The 23,826-nt window shown below is 32.2% G+C and overlaps 2 protein-coding genes across 2 annotated transcripts; both read left to right on the top strand.

Annotated features, from left to right (window-relative positions):
• Positions 1–1,288: 1,288 nt before the first annotated feature.
• On the top strand, positions 1,289–13,182 carry LOC126770893 (protein I'm not dead yet-like). Its single transcript, XM_050490502.1, has 15 exons — positions 1,289–1,302; positions 1,485–1,614; positions 2,179–2,331; positions 2,876–2,991; positions 3,759–3,873; positions 4,814–4,916; positions 5,735–5,795; positions 7,122–7,247; positions 7,530–7,644; positions 8,217–8,332; positions 8,952–9,043; positions 9,578–9,670; positions 10,778–10,971; positions 12,070–12,207; positions 13,069–13,182. Exons 1-15 carry the CDS (start codon positions 1,289–1,291, stop codon positions 13,180–13,182), a joined length of 1,680 nt encoding a protein of 559 aa, XP_050346459.1.
• Positions 13,183–13,608: 426 nt separating this feature from the next.
• On the top strand, positions 13,609–23,130 carry LOC126770850 (protein I'm not dead yet-like). The gene is made up of 15 exons (XM_050490451.1): positions 13,609–13,748; positions 14,166–14,286; positions 14,601–14,753; positions 15,035–15,150; positions 17,134–17,248; positions 17,893–17,995; positions 18,660–18,720; positions 19,401–19,526; positions 19,824–19,938; positions 20,593–20,708; positions 20,993–21,084; positions 21,158–21,250; positions 21,581–21,780; positions 22,207–22,344; positions 22,930–23,130. Exons 1-15 carry the CDS (start codon positions 13,666–13,668, stop codon positions 23,044–23,046), a joined length of 1,749 nt encoding a protein of 582 aa, XP_050346408.1. The 5' UTR covers positions 13,609–13,665; the 3' UTR covers positions 23,047–23,130.
• Positions 23,131–23,826: the final 696 nt, after the last annotated feature.

The following is a 23,826-nucleotide window of genomic DNA, read 5'->3' as shown; positions in this document are numbered from 1 at the left end:
TTAAGGTAAAATATAAATAAATATTATATTAGTAACAATAGCATATTAGTAATAATAGTAGTATTATGTAACAAAGCTTTATTAGATTTCAAGCATAAATCACTAATGCCATATGATTTTGTAAAGGTATACAATAATAAAGAATGTTTTAGTAGATTTAGAATTATTTAGTACATTGCCAAAGCCGAAATTTTACTCTGTGATTACAAGGATTCAATCACCCTTCAAACGGTATCATACTATACAGTACACAGTATTGGCGTTTATTTTGTATAATTATGTGGTATGATATTGAATGTAAGTATAAATTGGTGTATCAACCAAAACGGTCATGTACAAGGCTCTCAAAATGTGATTTATATTTATGAGATATCAGTCAATATCTTAACGAAAATCGTCGATCTGAGCTGTTCTTCTGAATTCTAGTTAATTGGGGCAAAAAAAGTAGACAAAAAATTCAACCACGGTTAAAAAACTACTAGGCTAGGACTATTATTATACCTCTATTGTTTATATTGGTATCAATAGGTGCTTAACTAAACGACAGTAGCTACATACATCTACTAATGTAAAGTATTCGTAGTTATACTACAAATACTTACTTTTGAAGCACATTTGGTCTAAACATTTTAAAAGTATTATATAAATAAAATTTAATTAATAGTATATAAGTTATATATAATAAAGTATTCAATTATGAAAGGCCATAATTATAAAATTTACTTCGCGACTGTTTAATTAAACACTGATTTTGCTCTTTCTAGCATTACTGATTCGCCATTCGAAAGAGGAAGACAGCGTTTTTTAACTAACCACTCGCCGTAATCATTGAAATATTTTGATTACAATTAATTATGTATTTTTTTTTTTAAATATATGCTGTAGGATATATTTTACAGGATTCGGGAATGCTAAAATCATTTCGAAATCATTCGTATTCAGTATATCACAGGCGGTTTTATTGAAGGTCGCTCAGTTAGTCTCGGCCGAAACTGTTAAATAAATAGTGACAGTTTACAACCGCCCGGACTGATTTAGGCCAATTGTAAATGCGTTTCGTTCTACTTTTTAAGATAGGTTGATTGGACTAGGACATTGATTTGGACGGGTTATATATTTTGGTTTCAAAATAATTAAAATGTTTTTTTTTATTCGATATTGGAAGGTTTACTTGCAAATGGGCCACCGGATGGTAAATGATCGCCACTGCTCATAGATATTGGTACTGCAAGAAATATAAACTAAGCCTCATATTGCCAATGTAACTAACCTTTGACACAACACAAGTATGGCTGTTTGGCGGTAGAAAATGGGACGTGGTTGGTACCTACCCAGGCGGAGTCGTTTAAATACAGCAACGGATCGTTTTTGAGTTAGGAGTCATTTGCGTCGTTTCTATAAACCTTATAGATATACCTTGAATGACTTTTCGTATGACCTATCAACCACTGTACTTTTTTTAGATAAAACGTATGTTTTTTTAGATCAAAAGAAGAACCCCTTTTACTACCAAAAGACAGGTTTAAAATAATGTTTGCAGTACATTGGCGAGGATTTCTTTGTGTATTGGTGCCTATATTAGCGATCGTTGTACTGCTACCCCTTCCAGCTCAAGTATGTTTCATCTTTAATTAAATCTTGCAAATATTTGCAGTTACTGTCTAATAATCATGTAATGTAATGACCAATGAGTGTTTATGTTCCTATTAAAATATCTCGTGCTCGGCGATAGAGGAAAACATCGTGCGGAAACTTGCATGTATCGATATGAAATTCTTCCACAATTTAATTCATTATCCCGCATTGAAGGAGCGTGGTTCAATAATTTCCAAATCTTCTTCTCAAGAGGTGAAAAGTCCTACAGTCTGTTACTTTTTACTGGTGGTAGAGCTTTGTGCAAGCTCGTCTGGGTAGGTACCACTCACTCATCAGATATTCTACCGCAAAACAGCAGTACTTGGTATTGTTGTGTTCCGGTTTGAAGGGTGAGTGAGCCAGTGTAATTACAGGCACAAGGGACATAACATCTTAGTTCCCAAGGTTGGTGGCGCATTGGTGATGTAAGCGATGGTTAACATTTCTTACAATGCCAATGTCTGAGGGCGTTTGGTGACCACTTACCATCAGGTGGCCCATATGCTCGTCCGCCTTCCATATAAAAAAAAACATTTGTTTCAGCCATATCAATGGACAGCCTACTGCCTTGTTGTGATGGCCATATTCTGGGTAACAGAGTGTATTCCGTTACCCGTGACCTCTTTTATACCGGTAATAATATTCCCTCTCAGCGGCGTTTCAAGTACAGCGGATGTGTGCAAGGCATATGTTAATGTTAGTTAAGCTTTATTATATCATTATAACATCAGGATGACAGACAAAATTTGGATCACGTGATTTAATATGGTAACGATAACCCATAGACATTGGTGCTATAAAAATTGTAAGCTATTTCATATTCTATCAAGGTGCTATACTGACTCACACACCCTTTTATTCGAAATACAACAAATTCATGTATTGCAATGCTAGAATAACTTGATTGGCTAGTACCAATATATCATATACAAAATATGTTTGTATTTTGCTTAAATGGGTCACGTTGCTTCAATGAACGTTGATAGTTTATTCATGCCTTAGAATTTATTTTGAATTGTCTATATAATAATGAACCTCTTTCGACTAAAGTGTTTTCTTTCGTGAATATTTAAATGTATTTAAAAGATAAAGAGGAACTTTATATTAATGTTAACTACCTTAATGTATTCTGTAACTGTTGATAATTCACAAACTGTTTTATATCTACCTCACTTAAAACTGTTTTTTTTTTTCTCTCTTTATCAATTGAGCATCATTTTTTTAATATAATTCTAAACAGGATTCAGTTTTCATGTTTCTGGGAAGTTTGATACTAGCATATTCAGTGGAGCAGTCAGGCCTTCACAAGCGTCTTGCTTACTGCGCGATTCGAGCTATTGGTTACTCACATGTCAAGTAAGAACATATCCTTACATTGTTACATAAGTATCAGTATATCACAGGTGAGGTGAAATAGCTACTAGTATTTTATTTTAATTATTATTGTGTTCACGTTTGTTAATTAAAACACTATAAGAACGCTATATTTTGTTAAACTATACGAAGTTGGCAATTGTTCATATTGTACGAAGCGTTTCGACACACATAATTATTTGAGCTTAATATTTAAACAAGAGTATTTTATTCATTTTATATATTTTATTTTAATTTTAACCGCGATGACGCGCGATTCACGTCAAGTGACTTCAATTAAAAAAAGTATATTCATAGTAAGCGTCCCACCGCTCGACATTTTTTTTAGTGTTTATTTTGTACACAATAAGCCTATTCTTGTTTTAATTATTCTCTCTAATTCCTGCTTCCCCCTTCCTTCTCAAGTCCACGCGAGCTGGTTCTCGATGTCACCGCCTAACTGTGACATCAATTCCATCGCGCTCAAAGAAATTTGGCAACTCCTATCTGTGTCGCACTACCAAAAAATGGAATTCCTTACCAGCTCACGTGTTCCCCTCCTCTTACAACCCGGGTTCCTTCAAACGAGGCGTGAAGAGGCATCTTGCGGGCCGGCAAGGCGGGGACGGCTAGTACAGAACATTCTTCCCGACTGTACTGGCCGTCGTCGCGTTTGGACTCTACTACCACTTACCATCACGTGGAGTAGAGTCATTTGCCATCCCGGCGCATATAAAAAAAAGTATATTTATAATAAATAATATTTTTAGATTGCTTACTGCGATGTGTATAGTTACCACTTTTGTTTCAATGTGGATAACGAATACGGCTGCTACCACTATGATGGTACCGATTAATTTTGCCGTATTAAAAGTCTTCGAAGAAGTGAGTAGTTTATATTTTAATACTTCATTCGTCACACTGATACGTAAATAATTTTGAATTTAATATGTGGTCAGAAATATGTATGTATATTAATAATATAATTTAATAAAATTAAAATTAATAAAATTAAAAAAAAAATAATAAAATTTGACGAGCCGGTTGGCGTGGTTGGTAGATACTTGCCTTTTCACGCCGAAGGTTGTGGGTTCGATTCCCACCCAGGACAGACATTTGTGTGCATGAACATGTCTGTTTGTCCTTAGTCTGGATGTATTTTTCTATATAATTATGTATTTACAAAAGAAAAGTAGTATATGTAGTATATCAGTTGTTTGGTTCCCATAGCACAAGCTTTGTACAAGCTTAATTTGGGATTAGATGGCCGTGTGTGAAAAATGTCCCAGGAAAAATGTCCCAGGAAAAATGTCCCAGGATATATATTAAATACTTATCATTAAATGGGTATATTCAAGTATTTGTAGAAAATGTATGTAATTAAATTTTTAAATATGATCAAATACTTATACAGAAATACGATATTCTTGCGTTGTTTTTGGTTATACAATTTAAATAAATAGAAACCTAAATTTCAGTCAAACAAGTATTTTAATAAATTTTGCAATGTATTAAAATAGATGCACTATACGGCTTGTTACTTTGTCCGTACAAAATCTAATTTGTTATTTATGTTGTTACTTGTAGCCTAGTATTTGTCCGTTTAATTTAAGGCGATTTTATAATTACCATATTAATTATGAAAAAAGGTAAATATATGATATACGGCCCTACTTCTAAACGTCGTTTGAGTGAATAGTTAAACAATGCTGTCTTCTTCTTTCGAATGTCAAATCAAAAATGACAAAGAGAGAAATCAGTTTTTAAATAAACAACAGCTAAGCAACGTTTCTAAGTATGGTTCGATAATTATTATTATTTCCAGCAAAAGTTGCTTAAAATATATGATACAACTAGTGATGGTGAAAAAATAGCGTCTGATATCACAACATGCTATTTCTGCACAGCCACTTACTCTGCAACAATTGGTACGCACAATGTTTTTCTATATCATACTATTATACGTAGACATATAATATATTTGTTATTTGTAATGTTATTAGATAAAGTCAAAAGTTTTATCATATTATTGAAATATTTAATAACTGAGCGGCAGCTTAAATAAGATTTTGTGAGTACGAGTATTACTAGGTGGCAGAGCTTTCTGTTAGCCCGTCCGTATTGGTACTATCCACATATCAGTTGTTCTACCACTCAACCGCAATAAATAATATTGTTGTGTTTTGGCTTCAATGGTGAGTGAGCCAGTGTAACTATAGGTACAAGGGTTATAACATATTAGTTCCCACTGTTGGTGGCGCATTTGCGATGCAAGCAATGGTTAATATTTCTTACATAGCCAATGATTATATGCAGCGGTGACCACTTACCATCAGGTGACCGATTTTCCCGTCTGCCGTATACACATATAACATAAAAAATATGAATATGATTTCGTATATTCGGTGAAGTCTTCATGATAACTCACGAACCCTCGTATCTCTCTGCCCTGTCTATCACAGCATATTTTCTTTGTCTGTAGAATATATCGAAACTCGATTTTCTATCTATTAAATGGAAGAGCTTGTTATGAGAAAAACTAATACAATTAATACATAATTTAATTTATGTTAATAATAACAACCCATATTTTAGCATTTTTTTACATGTTTTGATCTTTTATTAAGTTGTATTGTTTAACAGGAGTAGTACGTAATATACATGTTTTTATCTGTATTTCTTTTTCTTCATTGTAATAAAGTAATTTTTATTGCTTGTTTTCTATAAATGCTTATTCGAATTACAGGAGGCATCGGAACGCTTGTCGGAACAGCGACTAATTTAGTATTCAAAGGACTTTTCATAACGTAAGTGTATTGATTATGATTCAATTAGGAATAACGACCTGTTCTGCTCAAGATAAAAAATCTTACTCAATATTTTCTAATGTACATTCTCTTTCATTGTTGTCCTTAAGGGCTTTATTTACTAGATCTGGAATTTGTTTTCTAGTCAACAGGTAGTCGTATTTCACTAATTACTACACGAGTAACGTGTGTAAAGTAATATGAGTTGTCAGTTTAAAGCTTAGTGAGACAGTGTTCTTATTGGTATATGTGAGATATTATCTTACGTTCCATGTTAATAATTTTACTGGTGGTAGGGCTTTGTGCAAGCACGTCTGGGTAGGTGCCACCTACTCATCAGATATTCTACCGCAAAACAGCAGTAATTGGTATTGTTGTGTTCCGGTTTGAAGGGTGAGAGAGCCAGTGTATTTACAGGCACAAAGCACATAACATCTTAGTTCCCAAGATTGGTGGCGCATTGGCGATGTAAGCGATAGTAAACATTTCTCTCAATCCTAATGTCTATGGGTATTGATGACCACTTACCATCAGGTGGCCTATTTGCTCGACCGCCTACCTATACTATAAAAAAAGATTTAAATATTTACAATGTTTTTATTTATTTAACTTAGCTTATTCGCCTTTAGTTTTGTTACACTATATTCCACTATTGTCATATAGAATGGAATTTATACTAATATAATAAATGCGTAAGTAACTATGTCTGTATTACGCTTTCAATGCCAATTAACTGATTTTGATAAAATTTGGTACGAAGCAAGTTTAACCCCGAAGACGAACATGGGCTATTGTTTGTTACCTAATACCTCCTCCTCCTTAACACGTGGTGAAGCTACTGGGGAATACTAGCTATCTATATATAAATAGGCAAAAACAAAACATTTCAGTACCGGTATCTGTCGAGCGATTTATTTTCTATTTGTAGCTATTGACGAGCTTTTGTGTTAGCAATAAAAATAATTTAGAAAGAATGGTATTAAAAAAATGTTCGTAACATGCTATATTTTCAATAATTATTATGGTTGAATTTCGCCCACTGAGCAAACATTCGTTTTAAGTGAAGTTGTTTTAACTTTAATATATAAAAATCATCATAGTCAAATCAACAAGACTATATTTTTTTTAATTTAAGGTCAATAGCCTAATGGTTTATGAGTCATCTAGAGATTAAAAAATCGCAGATTAGGATCCCTTGGGCTATTTTCGCCCCCACTCCTGAAACAAGATTTACGCTTAATTTGAGGGGTAAATAGGAACGTTAGTAATTTCCTTAAAACGGATATTGTTAATATTCTTTAAAAAAATTAATATATAACTTTACAGACGATTTCCCGATGCACCAGAATTGCTCTCATTTCCGAAGTTTTCAGCGTTCGGCGTTCCGTATATGATAGTATTGGATTTCTTTATGCTTATGTATATGTTGATAGTTTATATTGGAGTTCTACGGTAAGATTTTTTTTTTAATTTGTAAATAATGTATTTTTATTCGTTATAGGGCAAACCCATGTGGGCAGGACCCACCGACTCGTTGATTTTTACTTTACTACTTTACTTGGCACTTGGGACACAACGTCTTAGATCTTGTGGTTTGGAAGCTCATTAGCAATGCATTTGTTAGTGTTTATTCTTTATAGTATATTACCAGTATTTATAGGTATCAATGGCCCATTTGTCTAATAATTTACAATATATGTATAATGATAAAAAATTAGAATTTTGTTATTTAAGGCCTAAAAGTGAAACAGCTAAAATGTCAAAAATATCACCGGAAGGTATGGCTGCTGCGGAGAAAACAGTTGAGTCGGATTACGCTAAACTAGGAAAAGTTAGCTTTTGGGAATTTGTAAGTCTATTTATTAATACTTATTATATTATATTGTTATATTATTTTATGTCTTTAATATACATAGGTCCTTCTCGAAACCGATTTCTGCCACTGCGGCCAATCTCAAGAGAGATTAGCCAACTGAGCAAGACATATTATAGTGCATTAGTGTGTGCGCAAATATAGGTGCATTCTATTCCCTAGCTCTCATAATCCAATGGGAGAGCAATCTGATACGACCGGAAAGAGTACCGTTGCTAGACCATTTCCTCTGCCTTAATTTCCTCTAGGTTGCTTAAGATAGCGATAAGAGAGCTCTTTAGCGATTAACATTTTGATCTTTATGTTATTTAATTCAAAACTGTAAGCACAATGTCCCTTGTGCGATTGAGATTGGCGATGTAAAGAATGGTTAATATTTCTTACGGCACTTATCCCTAGGGGCGGTGATGATTACCTACTAAAAGATTACCATGCACACACCTATATCGCAGAAAAACATTTATTTTTCACACTTTCAACAAAAAAACGTATTCTCTTAATACGCTTATTTTGGGTAGAAAACTAAAACACGTTTGATGAAATTTTAGATGGTCATTATCTTGTTTGGCGGCGCAATGGTGGCGTTCTTCTGTCGCTCCCCTCAGATATTTGTAGGGTGGGGTGATGTCATCAATAACTATTTCGACTTGAATGACGAGAAATTGTACGAAAGTTGTGTTTGTTACAAATCTTTGATTTTATTAATTATACTTACATTATATATAAATAGTTATATTTTCTAAAGCTGCGATCACATGGAAACAAAAATATAAATTGAATATTTAAACAAAATATTAAGCGTAATCCTTTCTAATGTTTCGAAATGTATCCATTCATTTAGAACATGAAATTAAAAAAAATATAGTGTGTAAATATCAAATTAAAAATAAACTTATTCAGTTAAACTTATTCAGTTTTTTATGACAGCAGCAATCCATATATTACGATTACTAGCTAATACAAATACACTTAAACATAGTCTTATCGACAAATGAGAGATATGAAGGAAAACGTCATTAGAAAAATTGCATAATATGTCAGTTGAAAATCTGCCACATTTCCGACTGACAGTATTGAATAAGTTCTTTCTTCTCGAGCGAAGTATCCGCCTTGCAGCGGGACATTAACATGCACTATTTATTATTACTAACAAAAACTTGCCGAATTAATTATAATATTTATTATATCCGTGCTTCCTTTGTTAACTAAAATAATGGATATAGTTTTCCATACAATTGACGAACAGCTTAATTTATTAGTAATATATGTGCAATAACTTACAGCGTACGTGATTCTGCTTTAGCTGCGCTTGTTGCATTCATGATGTTTCTATTCCCGTCAAACCTCTTATTTTTCAGGAATTGTAAAGCGAAATGTTAGTATGTAATATAATCACATTTTCTTTATTATACGTTTGTGGTTTAAAATAATTACATTCAAAAATAATTATTTTTCAAATAAAGTAATCATTATTGGATCATAATTTTGTAACGGCATTGATTATGTGTAGTGTCAGAAAAACAACCGAGTAGCTGACTATATCAATAATACTTGATGCTTAAGTTATTTAATGGTTAATACTTGAAATGAGAAAGAAATACTTTGTTGTTATACACATTAGGGAATTTATATAAAAACTATTGAAAAAATATTATACATTATTTTCGCTTATCTCTCACATCTCCTTTTTACGAAATTCATAAGCTTTAATCAACTTTGGTCAATACTACAATAAATTAATACTTGTTGTTGGTAACGCTACTGATCGGTATCAGATGTTGACGTCATTCGGCTCTCCATTTCAATGGGACTAACAGCGTTTGGAATGGGTGATACGTAGCATTAAATAAACAAACTTTTTTTTAAAATTTCTTAATATGTAAATTATTATATAAGTTAATGATTTCAGATCACGAAGATTTTCCCAAAACAAGAGTAGCGTCGGTCTTAAATTGGAAGAGTCTGATGGCAGAGTTACCTTACAGTTTTACTTTTCTACTTGGTAAACTGCGTATCAAATTTATAAACATAATAATCTATAAGTAAATATATGTTTATACGAGATATATAAAAAAATAAATTAAAATCTTCTTGATGGGATAATGGGTGCTTAATAAAAATAATGATACATGTTAAGTAGTGTCAATGGAATCCCTTAAAATTTTAATATCCATATAATCTCTCTTTTCTTAATATAAAATAAAAATATACTTTTAATTTTTAAATATGTTAATTGTTTATACTGCATATGGCCCGGTGCTAGTGCCGAAACTTAAGTCTTATATTATGAAAAAGAGCCGCGTGCATGCTGAGTGCGTGCCACGTCATCATTCCTATCATGCTACAATTTTGCTTGCACTGACACTCTTGAACATCTTCATATTTCTGAAACACATTTATATGTATTCTAAAAACTCTTCTTTACTATTATAAATTACATTCTTTTCCTTCAAGTTATAAGAAGTTCTCCATTTTAGTTTCTCCGTTGTATATAAGATAAAATATCACTTTTTTAATATTGATATTGTAACATTACTTACATTTTAAATCGATAATATTTTTTTATTAAAAACAGACAGATAAGTCAGTTAAGATTAGCCCTACTGAAATGTGATCTATGGCTCTGTGATCATTTTATTTTAATGCGAGATATGCAGCTGCAACGCAGCGCTATTGTCAGTATATGTGTGTGTAAATGTATGTGTCCGTATTTTTTTTTTTTTATAGAATAGGAAGGTGGACGAGCATATGGGCCACCTGATGGTAAGTGGTCACCAAACGCCCTTAGACATGGCATTGTAAGAAATGTCAACCATCGCTTATAGCCAATGCGCCACCAACCTTGGGAACTAAGATTTTATGTCCCTTGTGCCTGTAATTACACTGGCTCACTCACCCTTCAAACCGGAACACAACAATATCAAGTATTGCTGTTTTGCGGTAGAATATCTGATGAGTGGGTGGTACCTACCCAGACGAGCTTGCACAAAGCCCTACCACCAGTAATGTATGGCAAATATGGCAGCAGCGACAAGTGTTCGAAATCATACGATGCCATATGTAGTTATTGTTCTTCTTAAAACAATGATTGTTTTTTAATAATTCATAGGTGGCGGTTTTGCTCTTTCCGATGCGGCACGAAAGACTGGCCTCAATGAGAAAATTGGAGAATTCCTACAAGCGCTGAAGGGCTTACCGAATATTGTTGTGCTATTGATTCTAATCACATTTGTTGTAGTCGTAACCAATATTGCTTCAAATGTCGCCGTGTGTAATGTTCTCACACCTATATCAATGCAATTGGTAAGTTTATGTTATTTTTACTATAAAGCCCTATATTAGAAATACAAAATAAATAATACAAGCTGCATCTTGCTTACTTATTCACAAATTTTATCTATCGATTTACTTGGTGGTAGGACTTTGTGTAAACCCGTCCGGTTAGGTACCAACCACTCAAATATTTTACCGCCAAACAGCAACACTAATTATTGTTGTATTCCTGTTTAAATGGCGAATAAGCCAGTGTAATTTCAGATACAAGGGACATAATATCGTAATTCCCAAGGTTGGTGGCATTTTTGCAATGTAAGGAATGGTTAATATTTCTTATAGTGCCAATGTTTATGGGCAGTGGTGACAACTTACCATCAGGTGGCGTATTTGTCCGTCCGCCTACATATTTCATAAACAAATTGAATGTTTCTTATATGTTGTTAGAATAACACAACCAAATTAGAACAAAATAGATGATAGATTAGCTGTAATTGTTTTGTGTAATTAAATTTTTAACTATAATATCTAATTTGTATATAATATGTATTCTTTAATTCATTATTAATGAAATCAAATGTTAGGTATAATATAGCTTAAATGCATTTTGTGTGAGTGCAGTTGGAAATGTTTGTGTTTTGTTTTTAATTTATAATATGTTTGATTGTTAATAAGCAAATGTAATGCTTTTACGTTAAATAAATGAATTTGAGTTTGAGTTATAAATGGGAGTCAAATCAAATCAAAATCCTTTATTCAAGCATTGCCCCGTACTTATTAATTCTAAAATCAGTAATCACCGGTTTGGACAAGAAATACCCTGATCTAAGAATGTCAGGGGGAACGGACTCAGCGGTTTTTTTTTCATTTATCGTTTAGAAATTTTGAATGTAAAAAAATAGCCTTTAAAAAAATAGTTTGCTTACCTTAATCTTATTGCAAGTTGTGTTTTTTTTAATACACATCATCAAAAATTTACTAAAATATATTTTTGGTTTATGCATTGAATGTGTCAACATGAGTAATTTGTAAAACAATAAATAAAGACGAAAATGGTCCTGTGTTATATTATATTTATATTTATAAATATATTACTTTAGACAAAACAAGATATTTTTATCGTATCAGGCGAAGGAGATTGGTCAAAATCCATTATGGTACGTGATAGCGTCTGGTTTGTCTTCATCCTACTGTTTCTTGTTCCCTGTCGGAACACCTGGCAATCTTGTTGTGCAAAGCGCTGCAAAAATACCTACACGAAAAATGGTAAGACATTTTAATATATTTTTATATTTATTGACCCAGTTCCTAAAGATGTTGTTTTTTTAACTAGTATATCTTTAGATTTAACGAAGGATTTTATTTATACAAAGTACCTAGTATTATAATATGAATAAGCAGTGGTCTTTGCTTCACTCGCATTGAAATTTTATTGCAATTATGCGCCTTTTTTCGCCTTTAGATCCTAAGGTTCTAGGTTTAAATCCTAAATCTGGCCAATAGAAGCGTTATAAGGGTTTTTTGTCGAAAATTCTGTGCCTGTCACGGAGTTTTCGGTCTATTCGGATTGCCGTCCCATCGGATTATGAGAGCCTGTTTGCGTACACACTTGTGCCTATAATTATATGTCCTGCGCAGTTAACTTATATCTTGAGATAAGCCGCCATGGCTCTTAAAGATTAATGTCTACATATTTATTATGTTGATATATTATAATCATTTGTGTACAATATATATAACAGCAAGATTTTATAGTAATAAAACAATAATATTCTAGTAATTAACTTTGCTTTGTAAATTTATCAAGTGCTCTACGAAAATGCGATAAAATGCGCGAAGACACACTTTATAAAATAATCTGCATGTCTCTGCAGAAATTCTACCACGTTATGACGATGACGTATTTCCGTGTGTAATCCGCATTGAACCTTCTTCTCGAAGGGAGAGCAGGCTTTAGCACAGCAGTAGGATATTTACTTTACTCTTTACTTTTATTACCGTAACAGCCTGTGAATGTCCCACTGCTGGGCTAAAGGCCTCCTCTCCTCTTTTTGAGGAGAAGGTTTGGAGCTTATTTCACCACGCTGCTCCAATGCGGGTTGGTGGCTTTACTTTTATTATTTACAGATAAAAGCCGGCCTTGGGCCTACAATAACTACGATAATTATAACTTGGCTGGCTGTCTACTTTTACGCTCCTATAATCTGGCCGTCACTACATTCGATGCCCGAATGGGCATAGTAATCTATTCAACATCATTACAAACGAAAAATGTTTTTATTTACAAGTTTTAAGTGTGCTATTTAAGTTTAATATTCTCATTCGGTGTAGTTTTAATAATGTGATTAGTTCATTTACTTCTAATAAACAAATAAAGTAAATATATATTTTATTTATATTACCTAGGTTTTTTATATAAAATGAAGTTTTATTAATTAATTTATTTGCATTATCTATTTTTTAATATTATGTTAATCATATTTTGTTCTCCTTTAAGGAGTACATTTTATTTGAATCTTTTAGTGTGTATTCTTTATTATATGTAAAAGGTACGTACAACTGTTGGAGATCCATAGCAAAAAAAAAACATAGGAATACTTAGACGAAGATACTATTTAAAAATAATACAAATATATTTAGTTACACGAGACCAACTAGATTACTACAAAAGAAACGAAATTATCTTTCAAAATATTTGTCTTTATTTAATAATTTAACTACGAAATGGAAAATACAATTGATCAAATTTCATTAAGATCAGAAAGTGAAAACAATCCAACGAATAATGAAGCAACTACTACTACTATGTTAGTAATCGATGATAACACTTACAAATGCAAATATTATACTATTTTTTTCTAAGGTTCCTCCAAATAGTTACGAAATTTCTTATAAAGTGAACCTATTTTAAATACAAGTAAACCTCCAGTACCCGAAGCTATGTTAATTTATTCATTAAACATCCAAATAATATTTTACCCTACTAACAAAAATAAAAAATGTCACAATGATAAATCATTTGTTGAAGGAATTCATTGAATTGGAAAAAAAAACATACATTTTATTATGTATTATATAGTATAAATTAGTCTTTAATTTTAAATTATTTAGAAAATTAGTCTTTTCTTTTCAAGCCATTTTAAGGTCAATGTAGTTTATTTACCTTTTCTCCTTAAGTTGGAATAGACTGCTAATGTGTTTATGAACGTGTTCAATATTTTTAGAAATAAACCTTTTACACTGAAAGAAAGGATATCGTTATTTCTGGGCACACATTGGCGCGGCGTATTGTGTTTATTTGTACCATTAATTTTAATTCCAATACATCTTTCGTTTCCTCCAGAGGTAAATATTTACATAATTGCTATATTAATTTAACATACAATAAGTTATATGAGCTTTATTTCTCATTTCTTAAATTTATCCTTATTCCTTAAATGATGTTTTTCTTATCCATATTCTATGCGTTTACGTATCGTTCATTCGATCCAGTTGAAACGTTTCATCCTTATGTTACATCCGTACTGTTATTGTTCATGATTGTAAGTCCTTGTTATGATACCATCAACGTATAACAATGGCTCGCGAGCCATTTTTCATATTTGATTAAAAAATAGTGTGTGTGTTAAGGTAGATTACAGATTTATCACTCATTTTAGAAATATCAATGGTGTGCGTACACTTTAGTCTTGATGGCTGTATTCTGGGTCACTGAGTGCATTCCGTTAGCTGTGACTTCGTTTTTGCCAATAGTAATATTTCCCTTGACCGGTATTATGAGCACGAATGAGACGTGTTATTGCTATATGAACGTAAGTATGAATAAATATTTACATATTAAACGACAATTCAAGTATTTATGAAAAAATCAACGCTTGACCAAAAATAAGAAACACATTTTCAAATATTATCATAACGGTCACAAAATACCCAAATTACAGATATATTATTGCGGCTGTCAAAAATTAACGTGAGCTGTTTTTAAAAGTCAACAAGAAAATTTTGCTAAGAAATAATCGTCTATCACCACTTTACATTTTTATTTAGAATATAACATATATGATCTATGGGCAATTTCCAAATATTTTTTTAGGACACAATAATGATGTTCTTAGGAAGCATGTGGCTGGCATATGCTGTTGAACAATCAGGCTTTCACATAAGACTGGCTCTCTATGCCATACGAGCGGTTGGATATTCACATTATAAGTAGGAAAAGTTTTCTTTGATTTCTACCATTTTGTGAAAGTAAAATATTTCAAATTATTTTCTCTGGTTTATCGTATTATTAATGGACAGCTGTTAGACAAAAACCCACTTACAATTTATTTTACTTTTGATAAATTATGATTTTTTCCTCTACGGAGAATAGGTGAATAAATATTAGGTTCTTACATATGTGAATTTGCGTTTTATACAGGAGGAACATAGAGGAAAGGAGAAGAACATATCAATTTTTTTTGTAAAATATATTTAATTAATCAAAGTATGCACCGTTGTTATCTATGCACTTTTGCCATCTCATACATTCTCATTCATTGATCCCTTTACTAAAAAAACCATGGGGGTGAGAATCAATAAACTCTTTGAAGGTGGTTTGGACTGCCGCATCGGAGTTGAATTTTTTTTCCTTATAAGAAGTTGTCCAAATTCCGGAAAAAATGGTATTGGTAATGGTTCTGTTGGAGCAAGGTCCGGGAAGTACGGTGGATATCGCAGATATTCCAATTGTAGCTCATTTAACTTAGTGATTGTTTGTTGTGCAGTGTGTGTGTCTTGCGTTATCGTGAAGCAACAGCGGCGTCGAGCGATTGACTAATCTCGGTTGCTTAGCAGCTAGTTCTTCCTTCAGGTTTGCAGTTGCTGACAATAGATATCTACCGTAAACGTTTGGCCAGATTTTAGAAAGCTGTAGTGAGCGCTAGGCCATCAAACACTCACAAGTAACGTGTAAAAGTAGGTGAGTCAATTTTCGCTTAGGGCAGGATTTCTGGGTCTCCACGGTTTAGCCATTGCGACGAGCGCTTCTGATTATCGTACAGTATCCACTTTTCAACACAAGTAATGATTCGATTTAAAATCCCTTCATTATTGTGTCCGTTCACGCGTGTTTGCAAGTTCGATTCACTCAATTCATGAGGTACCCATGCTTCAAGTGGATTAATACAGTTTTATCACTTACCCTGCCTACAGCTATCTCTGAAGTGCTTTATGATGAATCCGCTTCTACAACAGCCTTCAATTCTTCATTTTCTACTTTGGTCTCCGGCCGTCCACGGGGTTGGTTTTGAAGGTCAAAATTTCCAGAACGAAAACGTTGAAACCAAAAACGTACCGTGCTTTCTTTTGCGACACCAGCGCCGTACACATCATTAATCCTTCGAGCTTTTTCTGCAGCACTGGTGCCACGGTAGAACTCGTACTTGTAAATATACCGATATTTCATGTTTTCCATTGTGCGGTAATAAGCGACGCCAAAGAAAAAAATAATGAGGAAAAAACAAATGAATAACTGTTTTCAAAACTCAAATGTACCAGCTAAATTAATTTATAAATTTGAACTTGAATTCTGAACCAAAGATGAGATATTTCAGATCAAAGGGGTCAGCACGACAAAACGCTAATTTCATATGTAAGGACCTAATAAATTACATGCACAAGTTACATAAACTTTATAATATACTATTAATAATATAAACACTCGACAAATGCTCTTACAACGTCAATGTTGAATAATAAATGGTCACTTACCGCCTGATTACCCAGTGGTAAGAACGCGTGAATCTTAACCGATGAACGTGGATTCAAACCCGGGCAAGCACCTCTGACATTACATGTGCTTAATTTCTGTTTATAATTCATCTCGTGCTTTTCGGTGTCTAATTTCATCGAAATTCTGCCACATGTGTATTCCACCAACCCGCACTGGAGCAGCGTGGTGGGATAAGCTCCAAACCTTCTCCCCAAAAAAAAAAAAAAGGGAGAGGAGGCCTTATCCCAGCAGTGGGACATTTACAGGCTGTTACTGTACCGCCTGATAGCGTATAGACCTGTCAACTGAAGTATTCAACTTTAATTTAAGAACTAGTATCTATTTAATCTTGCTATGGTTATGAGAGTCTATATATATAAGCCCTCATTAAGTAAGCAAGTCTTATCATATTAGCGTTTTAATGTATGATTTGTGCTTAGGTTATTATTTGCAATGTGTTTTACAACAATGTTTGTTTCGATGTGGATCACAAACACAGCAGCTACTACCATGATGGTTCCTATAAATTTCGCTTTACTTCAAGTCTTCGAAGATGTAAGTAAGCTTTTTGTTTTACTACTTATTGTAATGTTTTTAATTTGAAGCATGTTTTCATATTTGAAATTAAGTATTTTTTTTAATTTAATTATATTTAGTATTTATACGTGAGTGAAAACACTACTCTTTTATGTCAAAGTAAATTTTAGTATAGAAGCGTTACAGTTGCTCATTGATTGTCGAAAATCTACCATCGGATTGTAAATAAATACCTCAGACCTGCGAGAAAAACTCTTGTTTTGTGTGTCAATTTGTCTCATACTTAAGAAAACATCCTGAAGAAGAGTGTATCGTCTGAAGTTCTGCCACTTTTAATATTATCTTATATGTATATACTATCTAGTATTATAGCTTCACACGGGTAGATAAGAAGATAAATGTATTTTGGACAGGATTTGTTTAAAATCCGTTCAAAGTGAGTGTCTACGTCAGGGAAGAAGTAACTGTGACAAATTTCAAGTCAATCAAAAGATTTCATGATACCACTCGATATTTTGCTTATATATATATACCGTCTGGACTGATGGCACATAGAGGAATTATTCTCCTTAAGAAGCGAATGACCGTTCAGCTGAGGAACATTTATATAGCTATTCTATATGTAAAAATCTTATCTAAAATATAATTTGATTTGATCACAGCAAGGTTTGCTTAAAATATACGACACGGGAATTGATGGCGAAAAGATTGCATCAGATATAACTACCTGCTACTTCTGCGCTGCTACGTTTTCAGCAACCATAGGTAGACGTTTACTTAACTTATATTTGCTTTTTTATGAAAAATCAAGATTTGTTATAATTACTTATGAATTAACATTTGTTGAAAGCCAAGATGGTTCAGTGACTGGACACGTGAACGTTAACCAAAAAATGGCTAAGATTCACGTGATTGGATTCAAACAAATCACTGAGTGTTCATGGGCTTGTTACTTTACTAGTATTTATAATTCATCTCGTGCTCTTAAACATCCCGAACAAATCTGCATGTTTCGGATATAATTTTGTCACATGTGTATACATCAACTAATATTGAAGCTTTTATGGGATAAGTCCCATACATCTCCTTAAGAGTCCTTTGTCTGGTAGTGGGACCTTCACAGGCTTTTACTTATTCTTTATTTTATCTCTATATATAACAAAAAGAAATGAACTGACTGACTGACTACCGACGCACAGTTTAAGACAGAATTTAACGGCCATATTATTAATTTGAAGATTTTAAAAGGCGCAGCACCCCATCAATCATAAGCTTCATCCCATTAATTCGTTTAAAGTGTGAAACTTAGCACACCAAGATGAATTATTTCTATCATATTTTTACTACATCATAAAACAGGTGCTTTAAAAGTATGTTGTATAAATAATATCATATTATATAAAAATGTATATAATATTCATATGTTTAGGTGGTGTTGGATCGCTAGTGGGAACAGCTACGAATTTAGTTTTCATAGGACTGTTCTCTAGGTATTTAATTATATTATCTTAAAGCTTATTTTCGTGAACTTGTCTCACAAATCATTTTATGTAAATAATTTTTATGAGCAAATTCTGTTTGTCTTCCGTGCTTTTTTAATGAAAAACCTTATTATTCTCTTAAACTTAAATTGCAGTAGATTTTCTATATAATTAAGGATAAATATTTTTAAGTAGTTTTATAAGCGATCGTTATTGAATTACGCATTGCTATCTATATTAATTTTATAAGTCTGAAGATTTTATTTCTATATTTGTTGCATTAATTCAGTAAGATTATAAATCAGACTAAATATGACTAAAGATGACTCATGGAGAGTAATAACGTTTGTCGCGAGTAAAACCACGCGGAGCAGCTATTATATGGATATAATATTTGAGCCGAAATAGCTCAGTGAAAAGAACGAGGATTATATGTAATTATGAAATATGAGCAATGTATGTGTTAGCATAGACACAAGAAAATGTGTGTGCTTAAAATTTATCTTGTGTTAATCGGCAAAGAGACATCGGGAGAAAGCATGTATGTGTGGGCTAGCTCTAAAACATTTATTCTCGACGTTTACGCTCTCTTATACTCATTAAAACGAAAAAAGGCCTTAGTCCAAATATATAAGGTTTTATGTAATAAAATATTTCTCACAGTATTTAAGGTTTCTACCATGTTTCAGAATGTATCCGAATGCACCTGAATATTTGTCTTTTCCAAAATTTTCTGCTTTCGCAATACCTTATATGTTACTAATGGAGATATTCTTGTACTTGTATCTCATCGTGGTGTATTTAGGATACTTAAGGTAAGTTATATTAAAAGTTTCTAACAATTAAACTGACACTTCGCTTATGAATATATAAATAAAGCAGGAAAGCGTACAGATAAATAGACTACGAGTTTAATAAACTATTATTAAAAATTATTAAAAATTTAAATACAATAAAAGCATTTTTACATTTCTAAGACAATTGTACTTTGTAGGCCAGTCAGTCTTTTTAAAATTTTATTAGTTAGAGCGAAGCATTACAAATGTTTATATGTTTTATGTACTATATTTATAACGTCAAGGTATGTAAAAAACTTTTTGTTTTTGTACAAGACCAAATAGCCAAGCTGCTAAAAAAGCTAAAATAACAGCGGAAGGAATTGAAGCGGCTAAAACTACAGTTACTGAAAATTTGGAGAAATTGGGGAAAATAACCTTTTGGGAAATAGTAAGTTAATTAATTTATTACTAGCGCCTAACTCCTGGCTTTGCTCGTGTCATAATTCAGAATTGCTATGTACCAATTTCCATAGCTCTTTCTTCAAAAATTAATGATTTTTCATACTAATTTTTGTCCCCTTTATTCAAAAATCCTCCATAGTGCTAACCTACTGTATAAAATAAAACCTATATGCATTTTTTTATTATATAATTTAGGTTAAGCCCCAAATAAAATAGGTAGGTACCACCCACTCATCAGATATTCTACCGCAAAATAATAGTACTTGGTATTATTGTGTTCCGGTTTGAAGAGTGAGTGAGCCAGTGTAATTACATGTACAAGGGACATAAAATCTTAGTTTCCAAGGTTGGTGGCGCATTGGCGATGTAAGCGATGGTTAACATTTCTCACAATGCTAATGTCTAAGGGCGTTTGGTGACCACTTACCATCAGGTGGCCCATATGCTGGTCCTATCTATTCTATAAAAAAAAAGAAAAATTAAAATTAAGAAATAAGATACTCATTATGATCCCGCATTATTTTAAAATAGGTCATGTGGAAAAAGCCTTAATTTAAATATAGCGAAGTCGGGTTATTTGGATATATAAACTTGATATATTATAAATGCATTTAATGAACGATGGATAATTTTATTTCAGCTTGTTATTATTCTGTTCAGCAGTGCAATTTTATTATTCTTTTGTCGTTCTCCTCAAATATTTACTGGTTGGGGAGACATCATATCATTATATTTTGGCACCGAGGATAAGAAATTGTACGTATCAATTGATTAAATATATTAATATAATATTAGTACAGCGTAAATTTATAATATAAATAAAATATAATTAAGCCGAGATAAACCAGCAAATAGAACATGTGAATCTTAACTAAGATCTCGTTCAAATTTCGGTAGGTAGCACTAATCGTGAGAAAACCTTCATTATATCGAATGCCTTACTGAATCAAAGTGATGAAATAATTAAGTCTTCTTTAGAGGAGATAAAACCTTTGCCCAGCAGAGGGATATATAGGCTATTACTTTAATTTACTTTACAGCGTAAAAGACTCGGCAGCGGTTATGTTAATCGGATTTCTGATGCTATTGTTGCCGTCTTCATTGTTATTTTTTAAAAATTTCACATCAAAAGGTAACAATTTTAAAAGCTTGATGTGTTTTCGTAGCTTTTGAAATATAATACAGAGGTCATATTTATATTTCAGAACATGGCGAGTTACCAAATAAAGGAATACAATCAGTTTTAATTTGGGACAGAGTGAACGATATAATGCCGTACAGTTTTATGTTTCTTCTGGGTATATGTTTAAAAATATGAATACTATTATAGTAATGTGACTACTTAAATAGTTACGAATAGAAATAGAATTGAAAGTCCCCTCTTTTAGACTAAAGACGAACAGACTTTCATAAAATTTTATATTAGTTTTATTTTATATAATCTAAGATAAATAATTGTCTGGAAAATAAGGATTAAAACACACTTACAACACATAAAGGGCTAGGATACTTTAATGACTGCGGCCGTGTGATTTTATATGAATAAAAATCTAGTATCCCAATTATATAGCATATAATATCTCTTAGCTCGCTTAAGTCCACTTATTCTTAATTATGTATATTATCAGGTGGAGGGTTTGCTTTATCAAACGCAGCAAAAAAAGACTATACGGATTTAAATGGGAGAATTGGATTGTTACTAAAAAACATGAAAAATTTACCAAATAAATTGATCATACTTTTAATAATTATTTTTACTGTATTTACGACAAACTTTGCATCTAATGTCGCCGTTTGTAATGTGATTTCGCCTATTGTTATGCAACTGGTAATTTTGTTAAATACTATTTACTAACTGCTAAGAGTGATAAATTTCGAAATCAATCTAAACTATCCTGTAGCTTAGCACTTATCCTGAGATTAGTGCGTTCTAAACAAACATTCTTCATTTTTATAATCTTAGTATGATACCAAATAATTAATTATATAATTTTAGGCGCTGCTTAGAATGTATGAATACGAAATCGTTAATATTATTATGACTAAATTAAATCGATGTAATTCTAATCTGAAGTTCGCGTTCCTTAAACAGTTTAATTAAATAAAAAAAATAATAGCTCTTAATAATTAGCCCTTTGAAGTAGTAATATAAAATATTAAACAAAATAATGCTTATTATTTCAAAACTTTTATTACTTAATTTATACTGCTAATTTCATGTATTAATTATATCATATATATCTATATATTAAAGGCACAGGAAATAAATCAAAATCCCCTGTGGTACAATATAGCGGCAGGATTTTCTTCTTCCTACGCCTTGTGCTTACCAGTTGGGACACCTGGAAATTTAGTGGTCCAAAGCTCTGCAAATATTCCCACTTCAAAAATGGTAAGTATTACAAAAAACTTAAAATGTATTGAACGAGATTTTGTTTTAGTTAACATACGAACAAATAGATAAATAACACAGCCATTTATCTATATTATATAGCTTACGTGTATAAGCTATACCAAAATAATACATAATTACACTTCTACTAAGAGTTTCGTAATTATGAAGATAAACAATAGTGCAAAATTAGTGTCTGCTTATTGTCTGCTATTAATCTTAATAAATTAAGTAAATAAATACTTAAAATGTCCCACTGCTAGGCTAAGGCCTCCTCTCCTTTTGATGCTTTTGAGGCTTGGTGCTTATTCCGCAATGCTGCTCCAACGCGGGTGTATATACATGTGATAGAATTTCAGTGAAATTAGATTCATATATGTGCTTATCTTCACTTTGAATTATAAATACAAATTAAGCATATGAAAATACTTGTCCTTGCTTGGGTTTGTACCCGCAACCATCGGTTAAGATTCACACCTTCTAACCATTGGGTCATCTCGACTCTTACTTAGATACTTTAGCTTACTCTCGTAAAACCACACAACTTTAGGTTTACCCTCTTCTCTTTATTATTCGGAATTTCAGATAAAAGCCGGCTTTGGACCGACGGTATCAACTATCATAATATCTTGGTTATGTGTCTGTTATTGGGCGCCAGTTATCTGGCCCGATTTACATAACTTACCAAATTGGATAGAATAGAGGAAATAAGAGAACGAACAATGATCAAATGTTTGTCTTGTAAATAAATTGAAAAAACTAAACGTACGTTTATTAAAAACTTAATTAAATAATAGTAATATTATTATTTTATTTTTCATATATTAATATTATTATTCATAGCTTAATTTAATAATTCATTATAACATACGTTATAATGAATGGAATGGAAACAAGATAAAACGTACAGGGACCCTTGTAGTAATCATTTCTTATGATGTAACAAAATGTTTATGAAATGCAAATTTTTATTCGATGACGACGAAAAACCACAGAAAAATGCCAGCCAATATGTTGCCTCTGTGTAGTCGAAAGAAATTATACTATAAGACACAAGGAATCAAGACAAGCACCATTATAACTATTGTTCTTAATGTTAATACCTGTCTAATATATATTATTATTTCCTAATGGATCGAGTACAAGAATCCATTCATATAACCGGCATCCTTTATTTTCGAAGCTTATGAATATTTTTATCCATGGAAAAACAAACGGCAGCTATATATATATATAAATACTTATAATTTAGAAGTACTGGTAAATAATGGCGACGTTCAGTACCATCTTTTGCACATATTTTCTAACAACAGGTAAAAATCGCAGCTGACAAGCGTTCCTAATCGTGTTAGATAGATGGCGCTCTCATAAATTAGTTCGCTTATTATGTCAGCAGATGGTGCTAAAGTGGTATTTTCCCCTTTTGTTAGATACCGTCGTTTGACCTATTGAAAAAAATGGACAACTACAACAAAAACACGG

This window comes from Nymphalis io, chromosome 9 (assembly GCF_905147045.1).
Source record: "Nymphalis io chromosome 9, ilAglIoxx1.1, whole genome shotgun sequence".
Lineage (NCBI taxonomy): Eukaryota > Metazoa > Arthropoda > Insecta > Lepidoptera > Nymphalidae > Nymphalis > Nymphalis io.
This window is presented reverse-complemented; position numbering and strand designations above follow the sequence as displayed.